We start from the raw sequence: 19,054 nt of genomic DNA, 5'->3' as shown, positions 1-19,054 counted from the left end.
CACCTCATGTGAAGAGTTGACTCATTGGAAAAGACTCTGATGCTGGGAGGGATTGGGGGCAGGAGGAGAAGGGGACAACAGAGGATGAGATGGCTGGATGGTATCACTTACTCGACGGACGTGAGTCTCAGTGAACTCTGGGAGTTGGTGATGGACAGGGAGGCCTGGTGTGCTGCGATACATGGGGTCGCAAAGAGTCCAACATGACTGAGCAGCTGAACTGAACTGAACTGAATGAATGATTATGAGTTTGAGTAAACTCCAGGAGTTGGTGGTGGACAGGGAAGCCTGGTGTGCTGCGATTCATGGGGTTGCAAAGAGTTGGACACAACTGAGCAACTGAAATGAACTGAATGAGTGTTAAAGAATGACAGCTTTTTCGGGGTGTGAATGAGGAAAAGATGTCTTTCATTACCATTGTTGGTACTGGAGACAATCACAGCCACTTCAGTAAGGCAGGAAGAAGGATAAACGTATGATCATTGAAAAGGAAGAAAGAAAAGTTTCATTGTTCTCAAGTGTATTGATTTTGTTTGTAGAAAATCCTTAGACTATATAAAAGAATTTATAAATATTGCTATATGCAAGTAGCATATGAAAATTAACTATATACTAGCAACAATTAGAAAATGACATTTAAAAAATTCTGTTTTAATAGTAACAACATCAAATAGCCAGGAGGAGAGAGCAAATCTAAAACTGAACAGCATCTATGTGGAGAAATACAAAAATTTCTATGAGATAGTAAGGAAGTCCTAAATAATGCAGTATATCATGTTTGTGGGTTGGAAGACTTAACCACTGTAAAATTTTATAGACCCCAGAGTGTCTATAAATCCAGCATAATCCCAGTAAAATTTTATAAATTTTTTTTGTGAAATTTGATATGCTGATTCTAAAACACAAGCAGAAATTCAAAAACTGAGAGTAGCCAAGAATAACCAAGATAATCTTGATGAAGAAAAACAAAGTTGAAGGACTGAAGTTACTGGACATCAAGATCTTTAAGTTTCATAATTAAAACAGTCGTACTCCCACAGAGGCAGACAGACCAGTGGAGCAGAAACACACCCACTCCTGTATACCCCTGTGTGTATTTATTTGTAACCAACTTGTCCTTTCAGGGCTCTCCTAACAAAGGGTGGTTATCACATTTGAGGTAGGAAGCAATTTCCAAAAAAAAAAGTTTTGAAATTGTTCTTAGTTACTTTGTGTATTTAAGTAGATAGGAACTATCTTTTCATGGAAGCAAGCCCAAGTTTTCATTTAAAAAATGGAAAATGTTAGGTTTTGAAGTTTGATGCAAATTAGTATTTAACCTCTTCTTTATAACTCTTACCCCTTGAGCTAACTCTGTTTCTGTTGCCAGTGTTCCAGGCTCTGTCATTCAGGGCATTCATTTTCTTCACTGAAACGTGATTCAGGAATTTGGCCTGCTGGGCAGTTGGGAGTTGTAGCATGCCTGCGTGTACAAATGCAGCTACATGTGATGGTGGTGTGGGAGGATAGGGTAAAGAGTGAAGGCCGTCTGCTTCTCCATCAGCAGCTGCAGCGCTGGGCAGTGTAAACTTGTGTTCGCGCTGTTGGCTCTCACCTGCGTCTGAACGTGTGAGCATCTTGTGTGAGTTAGTGTGAGTCTAGCTTTTATAGATGCAGTCTCCATACAGCATGCTTGCTCAGCACAGGCTGCCTCATCTGCTGAGCAGTTGAAGAGCATCCAGCCTAATCCTGCGGGAACAGTAGCTGTAGCTTTGTGTAGTGTCACGGCCATGGGCTATCAAGCTGCACTGCTGCTGCTGCTGCTAAGTTGCGTCATATCGTGTCCGACTCTGTGCGACCCCATAGACGGCAGCTACATGGGTTCAAAATCTGGCTCTGCTCTATCTGTGTGGCCTTGGAGGTGCTCAGTGTTCTTATGTGTCAAGTGGAGACCATAATAGCACGTCATAGCAGTGTTGTGACAATTAAATGACTAACGTAAGCAGTGGCTAGCATATAATTTTCAAGCACACAGTTATCAGTGTTGTTATTATAACTGAGAGTTGGTGGAGTGTGTGGTCTCCAAGGTGGCATGTTGCTGAGGAATGTTTTCAAGGGAAAGTGAGCTAACCCCTTTCTACCTTCAGCTTGTAGTTCAGAAGGGATGCTGCTGTGAAACACGATCCTTCTGTAGCGTCCCCATGCCTCTCTGTCTGGTCCTTGGCCTTTCAGTGAGCTCATGATCAGTTGCGGCTCACTGGGGAATGGTCATAGGGCACAGAACACAGACATTTGAGTTGGGGGGGCAAGACGTATCACATGGAAGCAATGTATTGTAGGTGTGCAGACACCCTGGAATATGTTTGTTATATGTGTGTGTATATTTGGTACGTTTTCCCCACCAGCATTTTCCTGTGTACAAAGTTCCATGGAGTCTTTTAAGATTAACGCAGCCCTTATGCTTCTCTCCTTTGCTTTTCACTAGAAAATGATAGGAATCTGCATAGTAGAACAGTATCTGCACCGTCACAAGCCCTGTGGTGCTGCTCGTGGGTGCTTTATTGTAGGCGCAATGCTCTGGTGGTTTGTGGGTCTACTGTCTTCCCCAAGCCTGTGGATTTTCAACTCACCGCTGATTGTTACCTTTGAAGAATTTTGAAGAACTTTAAAGGTGGCTGTTTGCCATCTCTCTTTCCTCCCCGTTCCACACACACAGGCACAGACTGTCCTAGTTAACTTCCGGTGCTGTGGGGATCGAGACCCTGTTGTACCTGACTGCGTCGCCATTCACTCTTCCTCTCCCAGGAAAGCTGCTCTTTGTCTTCAGCTGTTGCTGCTGAGCGCTGAGACACATGCAGCTATTATCCTGCGCTGTCCTCAGCAGCTCAGCTCTGCTGCCATAGTGTCAGGCGCTCTCTCCAACCCTGCCACGCTGACAGTGTCCACTAGGTTTTAGGTTACTTCTCTCTTCTTTTCTTTTTCCCTGCCTTTCCTGTCTTCTGTAGCTTCTTGGCTTTTGCTCAGGAAAAACTGGTCATTTATAGACCTTTCCAGGTAACGAGCTCCATCTTTCTGCCCTGTGAACAAATACATAAAAAGCAAGTGGGTTTTATCGTGGAGCTTTTCTTGGCCATACTGTTTGAGCCTCAGGCACCTGAGCCTGTTTGGTGCGTCTCCTACCAAAAGGGGAGTTTGCACTTGTGTTAGGGGCGTGCTCTCACTAGGCTCAGTGTCTGGCAGGTGAGATTGGTCTTTGAATAGAACAAGGTATGATCTACTGTCCCATGTCTGTGATTTAGAACAAGAGAAATAAAAGTTTAATGAGTTCTGGTTTAAGGAAATTTGTGTAACGTTTCTATAACAACTTTGGAATGTGCAAACATTTAATATTTCACAATAGCGAGGTAAAATTATAGTGCTCTTGTATATTATGAATTGAGAAATCTTGAAAAAGTTATTAATATGCAGATGGCACACTAGATTTTATCTTTCAACTATAGATATTCTAAAATGTTAATACCATCTCACTTTTGTGCTTTTTCCCCTTTCTTCCTAGAATATTTTCCTTCTTGGATATAGTAACCTTGTGCCGATGTGCACAGATTTCCAAGGTAGGGTATTAACCAGATTTGTAATCAAGAAATAATCATGTAAAGTAATTAGCCTCCAATTAAAAGAAATAGAAAAAGGAATAAATTTTTAAAAAGAAATAATCAAGTTTTGTTAGAATGAGGATAAGTTTTCACTCAAGTAAACAGTTAAACGTTAAAATATCATCTTTTATATTTAACATAACGGTATTATCATAATTTCACATTTTATTATTGACTTCATATCTATCAAGAATAAATTTTGGAAATAGAAAAGTTGAATCAAGACTTTAACAATCTCAATAAATTTATCTTTTTCACCCTAATCCCTCCTAACCTCCCAGGCCTGGAACATCTTAGCCCTGGATGGAAGCAACTGGCAAAGAATAGACCTTTTCAACTTTCAAACAGATGTAGAGGTAAGTTAGCCTGCTTTAGACTAAAGATTTTTTTTAAAGATGAGTCAGCTGCTCACTCTTTCCTGCCCTTTAATTTACCACGTTTAGATTGAATATTACGCCGCCAAGGTGGGATAGAGAAGAAGAACACCTGGGAGGTATTTGCATACTTCAGACCAAAATTCTTCTTGTGCTTTACTCTTTGCTTTATCAGTGACAGAATTTTACTTCACCCCTTATTCGTGTTTACAGTCTGAGCTTTACCACGCAGCTTTCCAAAGCCTCACACCTGTATCGTTAAAACTTGGTTCAGTGCTTTAGTCTTCGGAGACTCTTGACAAGTATTTATTGACCTGAGAACTCCGCTGAGAATTCTAATTCAGCACTAGGAATGGAGAAATGGCAGAGGCATGAGCCCAGGAGGGAGGCTGGAGACGGAGATGTCCCTCCAGCTCAGCCACCTAAGGCATGTACTCTCTCAGTGCCTTGGTTTTATTGTTTACAAAGTAAGGAAGGGAAATAATCTTTATAATTCCAGGATCGTGGTGTATTTACCTGGAAATATGTAAATGTCTTCATTTAAGAATGGTAAACCACCTGGAGAAGGAAATGGCACCCCACTCCAGTATTCGTGCTTGGAAAATCCCATGGACAGAGGAGCCCGGTGGGCTGTAGGCTGTGGGGTCATGAAAGAGTTGGACGTGACTTAGCGACTAAGGGACTAAACAACAGCACTATTCAGTACTGCTTATTCCCCCACTTGAGAGCACGGTGCTTGTGAATTCTTAGGCAATAGCAGTTAGATATTTTCCTGCTTAATTTGAATACAGTTGAGCCTTTCTAGAATTGGGAGTTCTAATTTGTGTCAAATTAACCAAATATGGAATGTAAAAAGATATGCAAAGCTCCCTGGGTTAAAGATTTAACCTGGCAAATGGTTAGTAATATAATGTCACTTTTCTTCTGAGTCCTTTGATTATATCTGCCAGTTAAACTAATAAAGAAGCTATTAATAAGCTATTAATAAAAAAAAAGAATGGTAAACCAGATCAAATGGGAAAATTTTTCTTAAAACAACTGTAATATTAAATACGCATTTCTAACCAAAAAGAAACAGGGCAGTAATAAACAGTACTACACATAGTGACTGTGTATAGTACTATTTTAAGGGTCTGGAGATGCTGAAGTTTTATTATCTGCCTATTGTTAGTAAAACCTTACTGATTTCTAGTTTAGTCAACTCAGTGTAGTGGAATTGTGTTTTAAATCAGTTGCTCATGTAGCGTGTTCACATGTTTTTATTATATATTTTGTATCTTTTTTAATGGATAAGGAAATATGTTTAATAGGAAGATAGTGTTACCAAGAACTAATGGCCAGATGTGGAGGCCCGTCACCTCCTTCTCTGGTCACTTGCTGCTTGCCTGTCTCTTTGTGGGTGTTCGGTCGCTCAGTCGTGTCTGACTCTTTGTGACCCCATGGGCTGCAGCATGCCAGGCTTCCCTGTCCTTCACCACCTCCCGGAGTTTGCCCAGACTCGTGTCCATCGAGTGAGCGATGCCTGTCCTGGAGCCATCTAACCCAGTGAAGCGGACGCCGCTGCAGGAGGCAGGGCTGAGCTCAAGGTTGACCACACTCGGCCTCCACACAGGTTGCTGTGCTCTGAGCTTGGCAGCGGGCAGGGGCCTCAGGCTTTCCCAGGCTCCCTGGAAAGATAAACTCTTGTTCTTGGCTTGAACTCTGTTCCCTGAGTCAGGAATTGTTTAAAACTCCTTCCAGACTTAATGATTACAATAGAGCTCCTCCCAAACATGCTGACATATATTTCCCCTTCGAACTGATAATCTATAGAGCTTTGTTCATTGTGTTTACTTAGCGATGTTGAGGACAATATTAAATTCTAAAAATTGTCATTTCTTCTGGGCAAAGGAGAGTCTTTGTTTTAAAAAAAAAAAATTGTAAGCATTTTTTTCCTGTGGGTTTTTTTTTTAATTATCTGTTCAGTTTTCTTTGATTTTTCCAAGCTACAACTTTTTGGAAGGCACATAAAAAGCTTTTCAATTCAGATATTAAAAAAATACTATTTCAGGACTTCCCTGGCAGTCCAGTGGTTAAGACTCTGTGCACCCAATGCAGTTCCCTGGTTGGGGAACTAATATCCTGCATGCCACACAGTGTGCCAAGGAAAAAAATGCTATTTCACGTAAATATCACTACCTTGTACATTATTTGGTCTCACTATTTTAGCTGACCGCAGCTGTGTAAACGCATTGCAGAAATACTTGAGTACTTCCACTAAAGTGAAAGTGTTAATTGCTCAGTCATGTCTGACTCTTTGCGACCCCATGGGCTGTAGCCCACCAGGCTCCTCTGTCCATGGGATTCTCCAGGCAAGAACGCTGGAGTGGGTTGCCATGCCCTTCTCCATGGGATCTTCCCGACCCAGGGGTTGAAACCAGGTCTCCCGCACCAGGAAAGCCCCACTTCTACTAAAGAGACCAGGTCATGGCTCACCACACGTGTAGAGAGCTACCTGTGAAGAATATAGTCTAACACTAATTAGTCCCCGCTTTGGGCTACCACTCGGAATCCAGGTTGGCTTCTAAATCAAGTATGGAGCCTCCCATAGACAAATAATGGGTCCTTCGCTCCTAGGTCAGTCAGTGAAGAATCTGCCTGCAATGTAGGAGACCCAGGTTTGATTCTTGGGTCGGAAAGATCCTCTGGAGAAGTGAATGGCAACCCACTCTAGTATTCTGGCCTGGAGAATCCCATGGACAGAGGAGCCTGGCGGGCTAGAGTCCATGGGGTCGCAAGAGTCGGACACAACTTAGCAACTAAATCACCAATGATGGACGCTAATAGGACCTCTGGGTGGTCACCCTGGGAAGCATCCCATGGATAAACTCATGGTCTCAGATTCATTTGTTTGGGACAAAAGTGGATCTGTTGAGAGGAGAGAGAAAGTGCCAAGGAGCAGGACTGGTATACTGAGTATTTACCGTGTGCCGGGTACTCTTCTAAGTACTTTCTGTGTATTAATTACTTTAGCCTTCTCAGAAACACAAATGGCAGAAACTGAGGCACAAAAAGTTTGAGTAACTTACCCAAGGTCACTCACCTAGTAAGAAGGGAGAGAGTAGATACTGTGAACAGTGGGCTTCATGGTTTGAGTCTCAGAGAAAAGGCAGAGATTGATCTCAGAATGGCGCGTGCAGCTGGGGGTGTGCACCGGGCCTCTCCCTGAGCATCACTGTCTCCTGAGTAAGTCTCGCTTCCCTGACGTTCAGGCATTTCCCATGCCTTTGAAAGCTGAACATTTTGTTGTCTTCATGGTTATTAAGAGTCTGTGAGGCCAAAAATGAGAAATAACCAAATAGTCTTATCTGAAAGTCGTAAGTCCAAGGGCTCCTCTGTTAGGCCTTATTTTTCTGTAACGCCTTTCTTTCTGAAATGCTTACCTATAGCATACTCTCTATGTTACACAGTGTCGCTGACTGGAATTTGCATTTGAAAAGGATTTGCTTATTTTTTTTCTCTTATTTAGAAACAGTGCAACAGAAAATTCTGAATGTAATTTTTTAAATTCCAATATAAAAACTTCTACTCCATAGAAGGAAGAATAGGAAGTTTGTATAAGTGTGACTAACTTGAAATGGAGAAAATAGAATGATGTGCTTTATTTGTAGACATTGGTGTGGAGCTATTTTTGCAGTTTTATTCAATATTAGATATTTATCTTGGATTTTCAACTCATAATCTTTTTTTTTTCCCCTGCCACTGACAAATTTATTTTAAAAGTCTCTGGAGTTTTGGCTCAAAAACTAATTATTAACATAGATAGGACTCAAGAAAGCATAGATAAAGCCACCAGCAAGATCAGAATTTGGATTTTCAGCTTAAGTTGTTAGCCAGTCTGTGTGAATCTTCCTTCTATAATACTGTGGTTTGATGTGTCCTGGTGGACTCTTAGGGCTTGGAGTTCAGTGTCAAGATAGCTGCTTTGTAAAGTAAGGATGACGGTATTACAAATGAAACAAAATGCCTTCTCAGTGTTTCCTCCCTTGTGGGTGTGGTTATCATGCAGAGGACACAGCTCTTAGAGTCACAAAGACTTGATATAAACCCCAGCTCTGCTATTCAGTGAAGTGTAATGGCAGTGTAACCATTTACTTTATTTATTTGCAAAATGAAGATATTGAATCCACCGTGTATTAGTCTGGATTGTCCAGAAAAACAGAGCCAATAAGATTTTGTGTGTGTATATAGAAACAGACATAGAGATTCCTTATGAGGAATTGGGTCATGTGATGATGGAGGCTGAGAAGTTCCCAGATGTGCGGTCCGCAAGCTGCAGGCCCAGGAGAGCTGTAGCTCCAGTCCAAGTCAGAAGGCCTGTGAGCCAGCAGAGCCAGTGTGTGAATTCCAGTCTGAAAGCTGGCAGGTTCGAGACCCAAGAGGAGTTGATGTTTCAGCCCAGGTCCAAAGGCCAGAAAAGAGCAATGTCTGGCTCAGCCATCAGGCAGGAGATCTCTCTCAGTCAGCCCTTTTTGCTCTGTTCACCGCTGCTGGGAAGGACAATCTGCTTTACTCAGCCTGCTGATTCCGATGCTAATCTCATCCAGAAACCCTTACAGACAACAACACCCAGAATGATGTTTGGCCAAGTCACAGACTGGCTGTCTGTGACCCAGTCATGTTGACCATGACATTAATCATCATGAGTTCACCCCTTGTCAACTTGCACCCATAGGCATGTCCTTAAACCATACTTAATCTCCACATAAAGACAGTACGCACTCATGATTCCGCCTACTGTGATTCAGCTATCCAGTGTACAACCAAAAACACGCTTAAGCCCCTCCTCAGAAGCAGAGGCAAAGTCCTAGAGTGATACTCATTCTTGCTGACGCTCGGCGCCCTCAGCACGTGAATGCAGAATTGAAAGAACTTTACTATGATACAAAGTCAGTACATCTCATCACACAGAAAGGGGAAAAGACAGGAAAGACAGAAAAATATTTGTTCTGTACACACACAGTCATAACAAAATAGGGAGAAAGTACAGCCATTATAGTCCTAATCTCTATAACTGCTCACGTGGTCAGACTTGGCACTTACAGCTACCTTCTGCCACACATTCTGCATTCTTTCTGTCTTCAGCAAGCCCCTCAGCTGGTCGTGGTTCCTTACTTGGTGGACTGACCCAAACTGCCATTCCCAAAGCCATGAATAGTCCTCTTTGGACTGGCTTCAGTTTCCCGTTGACTTTAATCCTAGGGCATATTAATACTAAGAGACATCCCAAGGGATTTCCTGTATTTCAGACATTCTCTTCCTTAGTTCATGGAAGAGTAGTCACTAGCACAGTTATTGTGAATATTAAATGAGCCTTAACAGATACAAGAAAGTATTAAAATCATGCCTGAAAAAGTGGAAGTGTTTAATCAGTGTTCTCATATATCTGCCAGTACCCAGTCAAAGTTACCTTTTCAAAGCAAATGTGTTTAAATAGGGGATTGCTGAGAAGAAAGAGGGGTAGCTTTTAGGTTGCATTTTCATATTTTTAGAGTAGTACTGTTTAGCTTAAATAGATTTTCTTTTTTTTTTAAGCAATGTTGTTTTAGATCTCTGCCCAGCAGCCAGTGTTGCCATAGCTGGCCTCAAAAAGCCTTTAGAATTTGTGGAGTAGCCGTGAGCCCTGGCTCAGGGAGGCCTACCTCCAAGAGAGTGTGTAATTTTTAAAAAGACTTAATGTTTTAACTGAAAACGTTTTTTCAGTGCTTGCAGTCCCTTTATACACTAGGAGCAGAAGTGGGGTGTTGGAAGAATGTTCTAAAATATCGTCTGTTACACCTGGAAATACATATTTAGTTCCTAAACTTCAGGTTATTTTGCTGTTAGATAAGCAGCATGAATAAAATTTTTTCCAACTTTCTCCATTGAAGGGTCGAGTGGTGGAAAACATCTCAAAGCGATGTGGTGGGTTCCTGAGGAAGCTGAGCTTGCGAGGGTGTATTGGCGTTGGCGATTCCTCCTTGAAGTAAGTCAGTCCACTGTGACTCAGTCTGTCATGGCAGCTTTTAGCTGGCATTCTCATCAGCAAAAATAAGCCAGGCATATTATTTGCTTTTCTTCTGTTGGAATCTTCCTATGTAACTTGCATAGAGTAATGAGAATATCATGATTTTGGAGCCAGCAGGCCTGAACTAGAAACCAAGAGCTCCAGTGTGGTCAGAGGTGTGGCCGTGGGGCAGGCTACTTCACTTTGCCGTCAGTTCTCTCATCTGTAAGAGGAGGCAGTTACAGCTCCTTCATGGGAATGTCATGGGTGTCAAGTAACATGTACATGGTACCAGGCATGTAATCATATTAGTTCACTTCGCTTCTCTTCGTCACTTTCCCATCTTCCTAGGTGCCTTCTCAGAATCATGGCTACCTTGTTGTATGCTGCTGCTGCTGCTAAGTCGCTTCAGTCGTGTCTGACTCTGTGCGACCCCATAGACGGCAGCCCACCAGGCTCCCCCGTCCCTGGGATTCTCCAGGCAAGAACACTGGAGTGGGTTGCCATTTCCTTCTCCAATGCATGAAAGTGAAAAGTGAAAGTGAAGTCGCTCAGTCGTGTCTGACTCTTGGTGACCCCATGGACTGCAGCCCACCAGGCTCCTCCATCCGTGGGATTCTCCAGGCAAGAGTACTGGAGTGGGGTGCCATTGCCTTCTTCTCCACCTTGTTGTATAAATTATACTAATTAACAAAATAATTCTTTCAAAAACTTCTTTACCATAACCTGGGATTTTGCTTACCTGTAATGAGATATGGTTATCACATTCACTTTATTCTCATTAGCAATATACCCATCCAGCCAAATGCTTGCCCACCTCTTCCTGGATAGCCGTTATTTATTGGAAATGTTATTTCTCCACTGTCAAGGACACGTGCTTTGAGCTTTTTTGAGACAGGACGTAATTAAACCTGTATGTCTTTACCCTTGTGGCCGCTGGTGGTGTTTGAGGTTGGCTAAATTAGGACACACACACTGCCCCTTAGAATCTGGGAATGGTCTTTGCCTCTTGGAAGCTTAACCATACCATAGCATAGTCAATCACAGACCTCCAGTGAGAATGTACAGTGCGTAGTGATTACAAATACTAGAATTTGTAATTGAAACATCTGCTGCACCATTGCTAAGAAAATCAATTCATGATATCTTCTAAGGATCAAAACACTTCGTCTGTGTTTTAGAACACAGAGGTGGGTTTTTTATTGTTAATCAGAAAATTCAGATCATCAGAAAAATTGTGTGCTTCTTCAAAGGCTTTGTAAACCAGTGGAATAGATTGAGTCTGTTTTAACAGGAAGCTTAAATATATTTTAGCCACCTGATGTGAAGAGCTGACTCATTTGAAAAGACCCTGATGTTGGAAAAGATTGAAAGCAGGAGGAGAAGGGGACAACAGAGGATGAGATGGTTAGATGGCATCACTGACTCAATGGATATGAGTTTGGGTGAACTCCGGGAGTTGGTGGTGGATAGGGAGGCCTGCTGTGCTGTGGTTCACGGGTCGCAAAGAGTCAGACACGACAGAGCGACTAAACTGAACTAAATGTACCAAATAGGTCCTAAGATAACTTAGACCAGAAAACATAAATCTGATCGTGTTTCCACTAAAGAAACTAAAAGTGAAGATGTGGATTGTCTGTGGGGACGTCAAAGAAACACATTCTCCTCTTGGCACTTGGAATAGAGCCATGGGTAACAAAACTCCTGTAAGGCTAAGAATGTTACTGGTTTACCATGAATTTTAGAGCAGAAATCTGTGTCAGTATCTATATAAATTGTTAACGTGTGAGGCCAGATCACTGTGAGAAAGAATGATAAACATAATCAAAGGATCCTGACTGGAGGAGAGTTTTGTTATGCTGACAGGGTTTGGTTGAAAGCACCTAGCACAGCCTTGGCCTCTGTCCTGCCCTCACTTGTGTGTTCTTGCTGTGGCACGAGGGGTGCGGTTTGTTTACAAGTGTTGGTTGAGCTTGTGCTATACCAAGTACTGATTGAGGCACTGGAGATACAGTAGTAATTATAGTAGATTGAAATTTGATTCTAATGGGTCTTGTGTATCTGTTCTCTGTAACTCCTGCTCCATCATTAGATACGAAGTCCTGTTGATTTTAAATATTGAGATTTAATTGCACTACAATGAACTGTGCATCTTTAAAGTATACAGTTTGATGTAGTGTAGATTATGCATATACCCATGAAACTAGCATTGTAATCAAGATAATGAATGTGTTCATGTCCCACAGAGTTTTCCTCATGTGCCTTTGTCATCCCCTTCCTCCCAGCCCTTCTCTACTTCAGCTCTAGGAAGCCCCGATCTGCTTTCTGTCACTGTAGGTTAGCTTGCTTTTTCTAGAATTTTGTATTTTACAGCATGCACTCCTTTTTGCCTGGCCTCTTTAACTTGATTGTTTTTGAGAGTCACCCATGTTGTTACGTGTGTCGGTAAGTTTTCATTTGTTTTTATTGATAGGGAGTGGTCCACTGTATGGCATATAATGCATTTTATTCATTCATCTGTTTATGGACATTTGGGTTTTTCCAGTTTTCACCCATTACACGTAAGGCTATCATAAAGGTTTTCATGCAAGATGCATGCCATCATTTTTCTTAGGAGTAGAATGGAGTAGATCATTTGATAGGTGTGTGTTTCACTTTTTAAGAAACTTCCAAAATGTTTCTCGAAAAATTGTACCATTTTACATTCCCGCCAGAAGTGTATGATGCTTCCAGTTCCACTAAGTCTTTGCCAACGCTTGGTGGGTCAGTCTTTGTCATTTTAGCCACTCCTATGGATGTGGACAGTGGTATCTCATTGTGGTTTTAGTTTGCATTTCTGTAATGACTAATGCTGTTAAGTGTCTTTTTATGTGATTTTTGCTCTCCATTTATTTTCTTTGCTGAAATGTCTGTTCTAATATTTGGTTGGTTGGTTGTTTTGCCCTTTTTTTTTTTTTCCGTTAGATTGTTTATTGTCTTACCATTGAATTTTGGGCGTTCTTAATATGTTCTGAATATAAATCCTTTATCAGATATGTTTTGCAAATTTTTTTCCCCAGTCTGTGGCTTACCTTTGTATTCTTTAACTGTCTTTTGAAGTTTTTCATTTTGAGGTAGGTCAGTTTATCAGTATTTTTCTTACGAATCATGCTTTTGGTATTACATATGAGATCTTTGCCTAACTCAAGGCCTTAAAGGTTTTCTCGTATGTTTCTAGAAGTTCTGTAGTTTAGGCCTGTGATCCATTTTGACATGGTTTTTTGTGTATGGTGTGAGGTTTAGGTTGATACTCATGTTTTATCTGTGACATTCAGTTCTTAGCACCATGTGTTGAAATGACCACCCATTTCCCACCAAATTGCCTCTTACAGTTTTGTTAAAAATTATTTGTCCTAATAATTACGGAACTATTTCTGTACTCTCAGTATTTCCCATTGATCAAATTGCCTATCTTTACAGCAGACGCACTGTCTTGATAACTATAGCTTTATAATATGTCTTGAAATCAGGCTTTCTTAGTCCTTGAACTTAATTATCTTTCAAACTTGTTTTAGCTGTACTAGGTTAGTGGCATTTCCATACAGATTATGGACCCATCTCGTCAATTTCTACAAAAAAGCTTGCTGGGATCCTGATTAAGATGATGGTGAATCCATAGATCAATTTGCAGAGACTTGACATCTTAGAAGTACTAAGCCTTTCAACCCATAAGCCTGGCTTATCTCTCCTTATATTTAGGTGTTTTTAAAATTTCCCTCAGTGTTGTATGAAAGTAGAGAAGGTTAGCACTCCCCTTGACAAGGATGGAAGAGGCTCTCGGGCCTGACAACACGCATACGGTTAAGGCATTGCCACCTACTTCGTGGCATCTAACTACTGTTTTTGAGTGAAGTAAGCCAGAAGGAAAAACACCAATACAGTTTACTAACACATATATATGGAATTTAGAAAGATGGTAACAATAACCCTGTGTACGAGACAGCAAAAGAGACACTGATGTATAGAACAGTCTTCTGGACTCTGTGGGAGAGGGAGAGGGTGGGAAGATTTGGGAGAATGGCATTGAAACATGTAAAATATCATGTATGAAACAAGATGCCAGTCCAGGTTCGATGCACGATACTGGATGCTTGGGGCTAGTGCACTGGGACGACCCAGAGGGATGGTATGGGGAGGGAGGAGGGAGGAGGGTTCAGGATGGGGAACACATGTATACCTGTGGCGGATTCATTTTGATATTTGGCAAAACTAATTATGTAAAGTTTAAAAAATTAAATTAAATTAAAAAAAAAATAAAATTTCCTTCAGTATGTTATGGAGTTTTCAGTGTACAAATTGTGCACATCTTTTGTCTATGTATCCATAAGTGTTATGACATATTATTGTAAATGACATTTTAAATTCAAATTTTGATCATTCATTGTTGTAAATAGAAATATAATTGATTTTTAAACATTTTTTCCATTTAAAAAAAATGTTGTTTACTTATTTGGCCACACTGGATCTTAGCGGAAGTGTGTGGGGCCTGTTAGTTGCCGTATGTGAACTGTTACACGTCATGCCACCACGTAGGGTCTAGTAGTTCTCTGACCAGGACTCGAACTCCAGCCTCTGCATTGGGAACATGGAGTCGTAGCCACTACACCACCAGGGAAGTCCTCGAAATATGATTGATTTTTGTACATTAATCTTTTATCCTGCAACCTGAATAGATTCACATTAGTTTTAGTAGTTTTCTTTGTTGATTACTTTGGATTTACTTTGTAGACAGTCATGCTGCCTATAAATGAAGATAGTTTTTTTTTTCTTTTTTAAGGAAGATTCATTTATTTATTTTTGGCTGCGCTGGGTCTTTGTTGCTGCATGCGGCTTCTCTCTAGTTGCAGAGTGGGGGCTCCTCTTCTTTGCAGTGCCAGGCTTCTGGCTGCAGTGGCCTCTCTTGTGGCGCGCAGGCCCTAGGGCGTTCAGGCTTCACTCCTTGCAGCGCATAGCCTCAGTAGTTGCCGCTTGCAGGCTCAGGAAGCGCTGGCTCGGTAGTTGTAGCGCCCGGACTTCTTTGCTCCATGGCATGTGGGATCTTCCTGGACCAGGGATCGAACCTTTGTCCCCTGTGTTGGTAGGTGAATTTGAAAATAATTTTTCTTGTTTTTCAATCAGTGCATTTTCTTTTTTTTTTTTTAATTTTATTGGATTATAATTGATTTACAATATTGTGTTAGTTTCAAGTGTGTGGGAAAGTGATTCAGTTATATCTGCATTCATTCATTTTCAGATTCTTTACACATCAGATCAGATCAGATCAGTCGCTCAGTCGTGTCCGACTCTTTGCGACCCCATGAATCGCAGCACGCCAGGCCTCCCTGTCCATCACCAACTCCCGGAGTTCACTCAGACTCACGTCCATCGAGTCAGTGATGCCATCCAGCCATCTCATCCTCTGTCGTCCCCTTCTCCTCCTGCCCCCAATCCCTCCCAGCATCAGAGTCTTTTCCATTGAGTCAGCTCTTTACATGAGGTGGCCAAAGTACTGGAGTTTCAGCTTTCGCATCATTCCTTCCAAAGAAATCCCAGGGCTGATCTCCTTCAGAATGGACTGTTTGGATCTCCTTGCAGTTCAAGGGACTCTCAAGAGTCTTCTCCAACACCACAGTTCAAAAGCATCAATTTTTCGGCGCTCAGCCTTCTTCACAGTCCAACTCTCACATCCATACATGACCACAGGAAAAACCATAGCCTTGACTAGACGAACCTTTGTTGGCAAAGTAATGTCTCTGCTTTTGAAGATGCTATCTAGGTTGGTCATAACTTTCCTTCCAAGGAGTAAGCGTCTTTTAATTTCATGGCTGCAGTCACCATCTAATGAGTAGAATTCCATGTTATACAGTAATTCTTATTGGTTATCTATTTTATATATAGTAGTGTGTGTGTATGTTAATCCCAAGCTTTTAATTTATCCCTCTCTCCCACATTTCCCCTTTGGTAACCATAACTTTGTTTTTGAAATCTGTGAGTCTTTCTGTTTTGTAAATAAGTTCCTTTGTATCCTTTTTTTTTTTAGGTAGATTCCATAAATGAGTGAACACATGTGATATTTACCTTTCTCTGTCTATCTTACTTTACTTAGTGTGATAATCTATAAGTCCATCCATGTTGCTGAAAATGGCATTATTTCATTCTTTTTTATAGCTGAGTAACGTTTCATTATATAGATACACTACATTGTCTTTATTCCATTGTCAGTGGACATTTAAGTGGCTTCCATTTCTTAGCTATGGTAAATAGCACTGTGATGAACATTGGGGTCCATGTATCTTTTCAAATTATGGTTTTCCCATACATAGAGTGGGAATAGGATTATTGAGTCACATGGTAGTTCCATTTTTAGTTTTTTAAGGAACCTCCATACTCCATACTCATCTCCTTTAGTAATTGTGCCAGTTTGTATTCCCACCAACAGTGTAGATTCCCTTTTCTCCATACCCTCTCCAGCATTTATTGTTTGTAGACTTTGTTTTTACCGGCCATTCTGACCAGTGTGAGGTGGTACCTTGTTGTAGTTCTGATTTGCATTTCTCTGATGGTTAGTGATCCAAAGAAGAAATTGCCAATATCTGTTGGATCTTAGAAAAAGCAAGAGAGTTCCAGAAAAACATCTACTTCTGCCTTATTGACTAAGGCCTTTGACTGTGTGGATCACAACAAACTGTGGAAATTTCTTCAAGAGATGGGAATACCAGACCATCTTACCTGCCTCCTGAGAAATCTGTGTGCAGGTCAAGAAGCAACAGTTAGAACTGGACTAGGAACAACAGACTGGTTCCAAATTGGGAAAGGAGTACATCAAGGCTGTATATTGTCACCCTGCTTATTTAACTTATATGCAGAGTACATCATGTGAAATGCCAGGCTGGTTGAAGCACAAGCTAGAATCAAGATTGCCAGGAGAACTATCAATAACCTCATATATGCAGATGACACCACCCTTATGGCAGAAAACGAAGAAGAACTGAAGAGCCTCTTGATGAAAGTGAAAGAGGAGAGTGAAAAAGTTGGCTTGAAACTCAACATTCAGAAAACTAAGATCATGGCATCCAGTTCCATCACTTCATGGCAAATAGATGTAGAAACAGTGGAAACAGTGAGAGACTTTATTTTGGGGGGCTCCAAAATCACTGCAGATGGTGACTGCAGCCATGAAATTAAAAGACGTTTGCTCCTTGGAAGAAGGGCTAAGACCAACCTAGATAGCGTGTTAAAAAGTAGAGACATTACTTTGCCGTCAAAGGCCTGTCTAGTCAAAGCTACAGTTTTTCCAGTAGTCATGTATGCATGTGAGAGTTGGACCATAAAGAAAGCTGAGCACCGAAGAATTGATGCTTTTGAACTGTGGTGTTGGAGAAGACTCTTGAGAGTCCTTTGGACTGCAAGGAGATCCAACCAGTCCATCCTAAAGGAAATCAGTCTTGAATATTCATTGGAAGGTCTGATGCTGAAGCTCCAATCCTTTGGCCACCTGATGCAAAGAACTGACTCATTGGAAAAGATCTTGATGCTGGGAAAGATTGAAGGCAGGAGGAGAAGGAGATGACAGAGGATGAGATGGTTGGATGGACATGAGTTTGAGCAAGCTCCAGGAGTTGGTAAAGGACAGGGAAGCCTGGCGTGCTGCAGTTCATGGGGTCACAAAGAGTCGGACACAACTGAGCAGCTGAACTGACTGATGTTTAGTGATGTTGAGCATCTTTTCATGTGCATATTGGTCATCTGTATGTCTTCTTTGGAGAAATGTCTATTAAGATTCTGCCCATTTTTTGATTGGGTTGTTTGTTTTTTGTTGTTGAGTTATATGAGCTGTTTGTATAATTTGGAGATTAAGCCCTTGTTGGTCACATCATTTGCAAATATTTTCTCCCACTTCTTAGGTTTTCTTTTCATTTTTTTTTTAATTTTTAAATAATGGCTTTCTTTGCAATGCCAAAACGTGGACATTTGATTCAGTTCTGTTTATCTTTGTTTTTATTTCTATTGGCTTGGGAGACTCACCTGAGAAAACATTTAGGTCAGAAAATGTTTTGCCTGTGCTTTTGGCAAGGATTTTTATGGTGTCATGTCTTATGTTTATGTCTTTAAGCCATTTTGAGTTTATTTTTGTGCATGGCAAGAGTGTGTGTTCTAACTTCATTGATTTACATGCAGCTGTCAAACTTACCCAACACCCCTGAGGAGACTTTACCCATTTTATATTCTTGCCTCCTTTATCAAAAATTAATTGTCCAGCAGTTCAGTTTAGTTGCTCAGTTGTGTCTGACTCTTTGCCACCCCATAGATTGCACCACGCCAGGCCTCCTTGTCCATCACCAACTCCCAGAGTTGACTCAAACTCAACGTCCATTGAGTCAGTAATGCCATCCAGCCATCTCATCCTCTGTCATCCCCTTCTCCTCCTGCCTTCAATCTTTCCCAGCATCAGGGTCTTTTCCAGTGAGTCAGTTCTTCACATCAGGTGGCCAAAGTATTGGAGCTTCAGCTTCAGCATCAGTCCTTCCAATGAATATTCTAGACTGGTTTCCTTTAGGATGGACTAGTTGGATCTCCTTGCAGTCCAAGGGACTCTCAAGAGTCTTCTCCAACACCACAGTTCAAAAGCGTCAGTTCTTTGGCACTCAGCTTTCCTTATAGTCTAACACTCACATCCATGCATGACTACTGGAAAAACTGTAGCTTTGACTAGACGGACCTTTGTCAGCAAAATAATGTCTCTGCTTTTTAATATGCTGTCTAGGTTGGTCATAACTTTTTCCCAAGGAGCAAGCATCTTTTAATTTCATGGCCGCAGTCATCATCTGCAGTGATTTTGGAGCCCCCCAAAATAAAGTCTCTCACTGTTTCCACTGTTTCTACATCTATTTGCCATGAAGAGATGGGACCAGGTACCATGATCTTAGTTTTCTGAATGTTGAGCTTTAAGCCAACTTTTTCACTCTCCTCTTTCACTTTCATCAAGAGGCTTTTTAGTTTCTCTA

The 19,054-nt window shown here is 41.3% G+C and overlaps 1 protein-coding gene across 1 annotated transcript in view; it reads left to right on the top strand.

Moving 5' to 3' along the window:
- FBXL2 (F-box and leucine-rich repeat protein 2) overlaps window positions 1–19,054 on the top strand; it is a 76,519-nt gene that overhangs the window by 34,375 nt on the left and 23,090 nt on the right. Inside the window, exons 3-5 of the mRNA XM_010835538.1 lie at window positions 3,536–3,590; window positions 3,914–3,988; window positions 9,916–10,010. Of these exons, the coding sequence (XP_010833840.1) occupies window positions 3,536–3,590; window positions 3,914–3,988; window positions 9,916–10,010 (225 nt within the window). The remainder of the gene's footprint in view (window positions 1–3,535; window positions 3,591–3,913; window positions 3,989–9,915; window positions 10,011–19,054) is intronic.

This window comes from Bison bison, unplaced genomic scaffold (assembly GCF_000754665.1).
Source record: "Bison bison bison isolate TAMUID 2011002044 unplaced genomic scaffold, Bison_UMD1.0 scf7180017864043, whole genome shotgun sequence".
In the NCBI taxonomy this organism is placed as follows: Eukaryota; Metazoa; Chordata; class Mammalia; order Artiodactyla; family Bovidae; genus Bison; species Bison bison.
The sequence above is the reverse complement of the archived record's forward strand: the minus strand, read 5'-3'. Positions and strand labels throughout refer to the sequence as shown.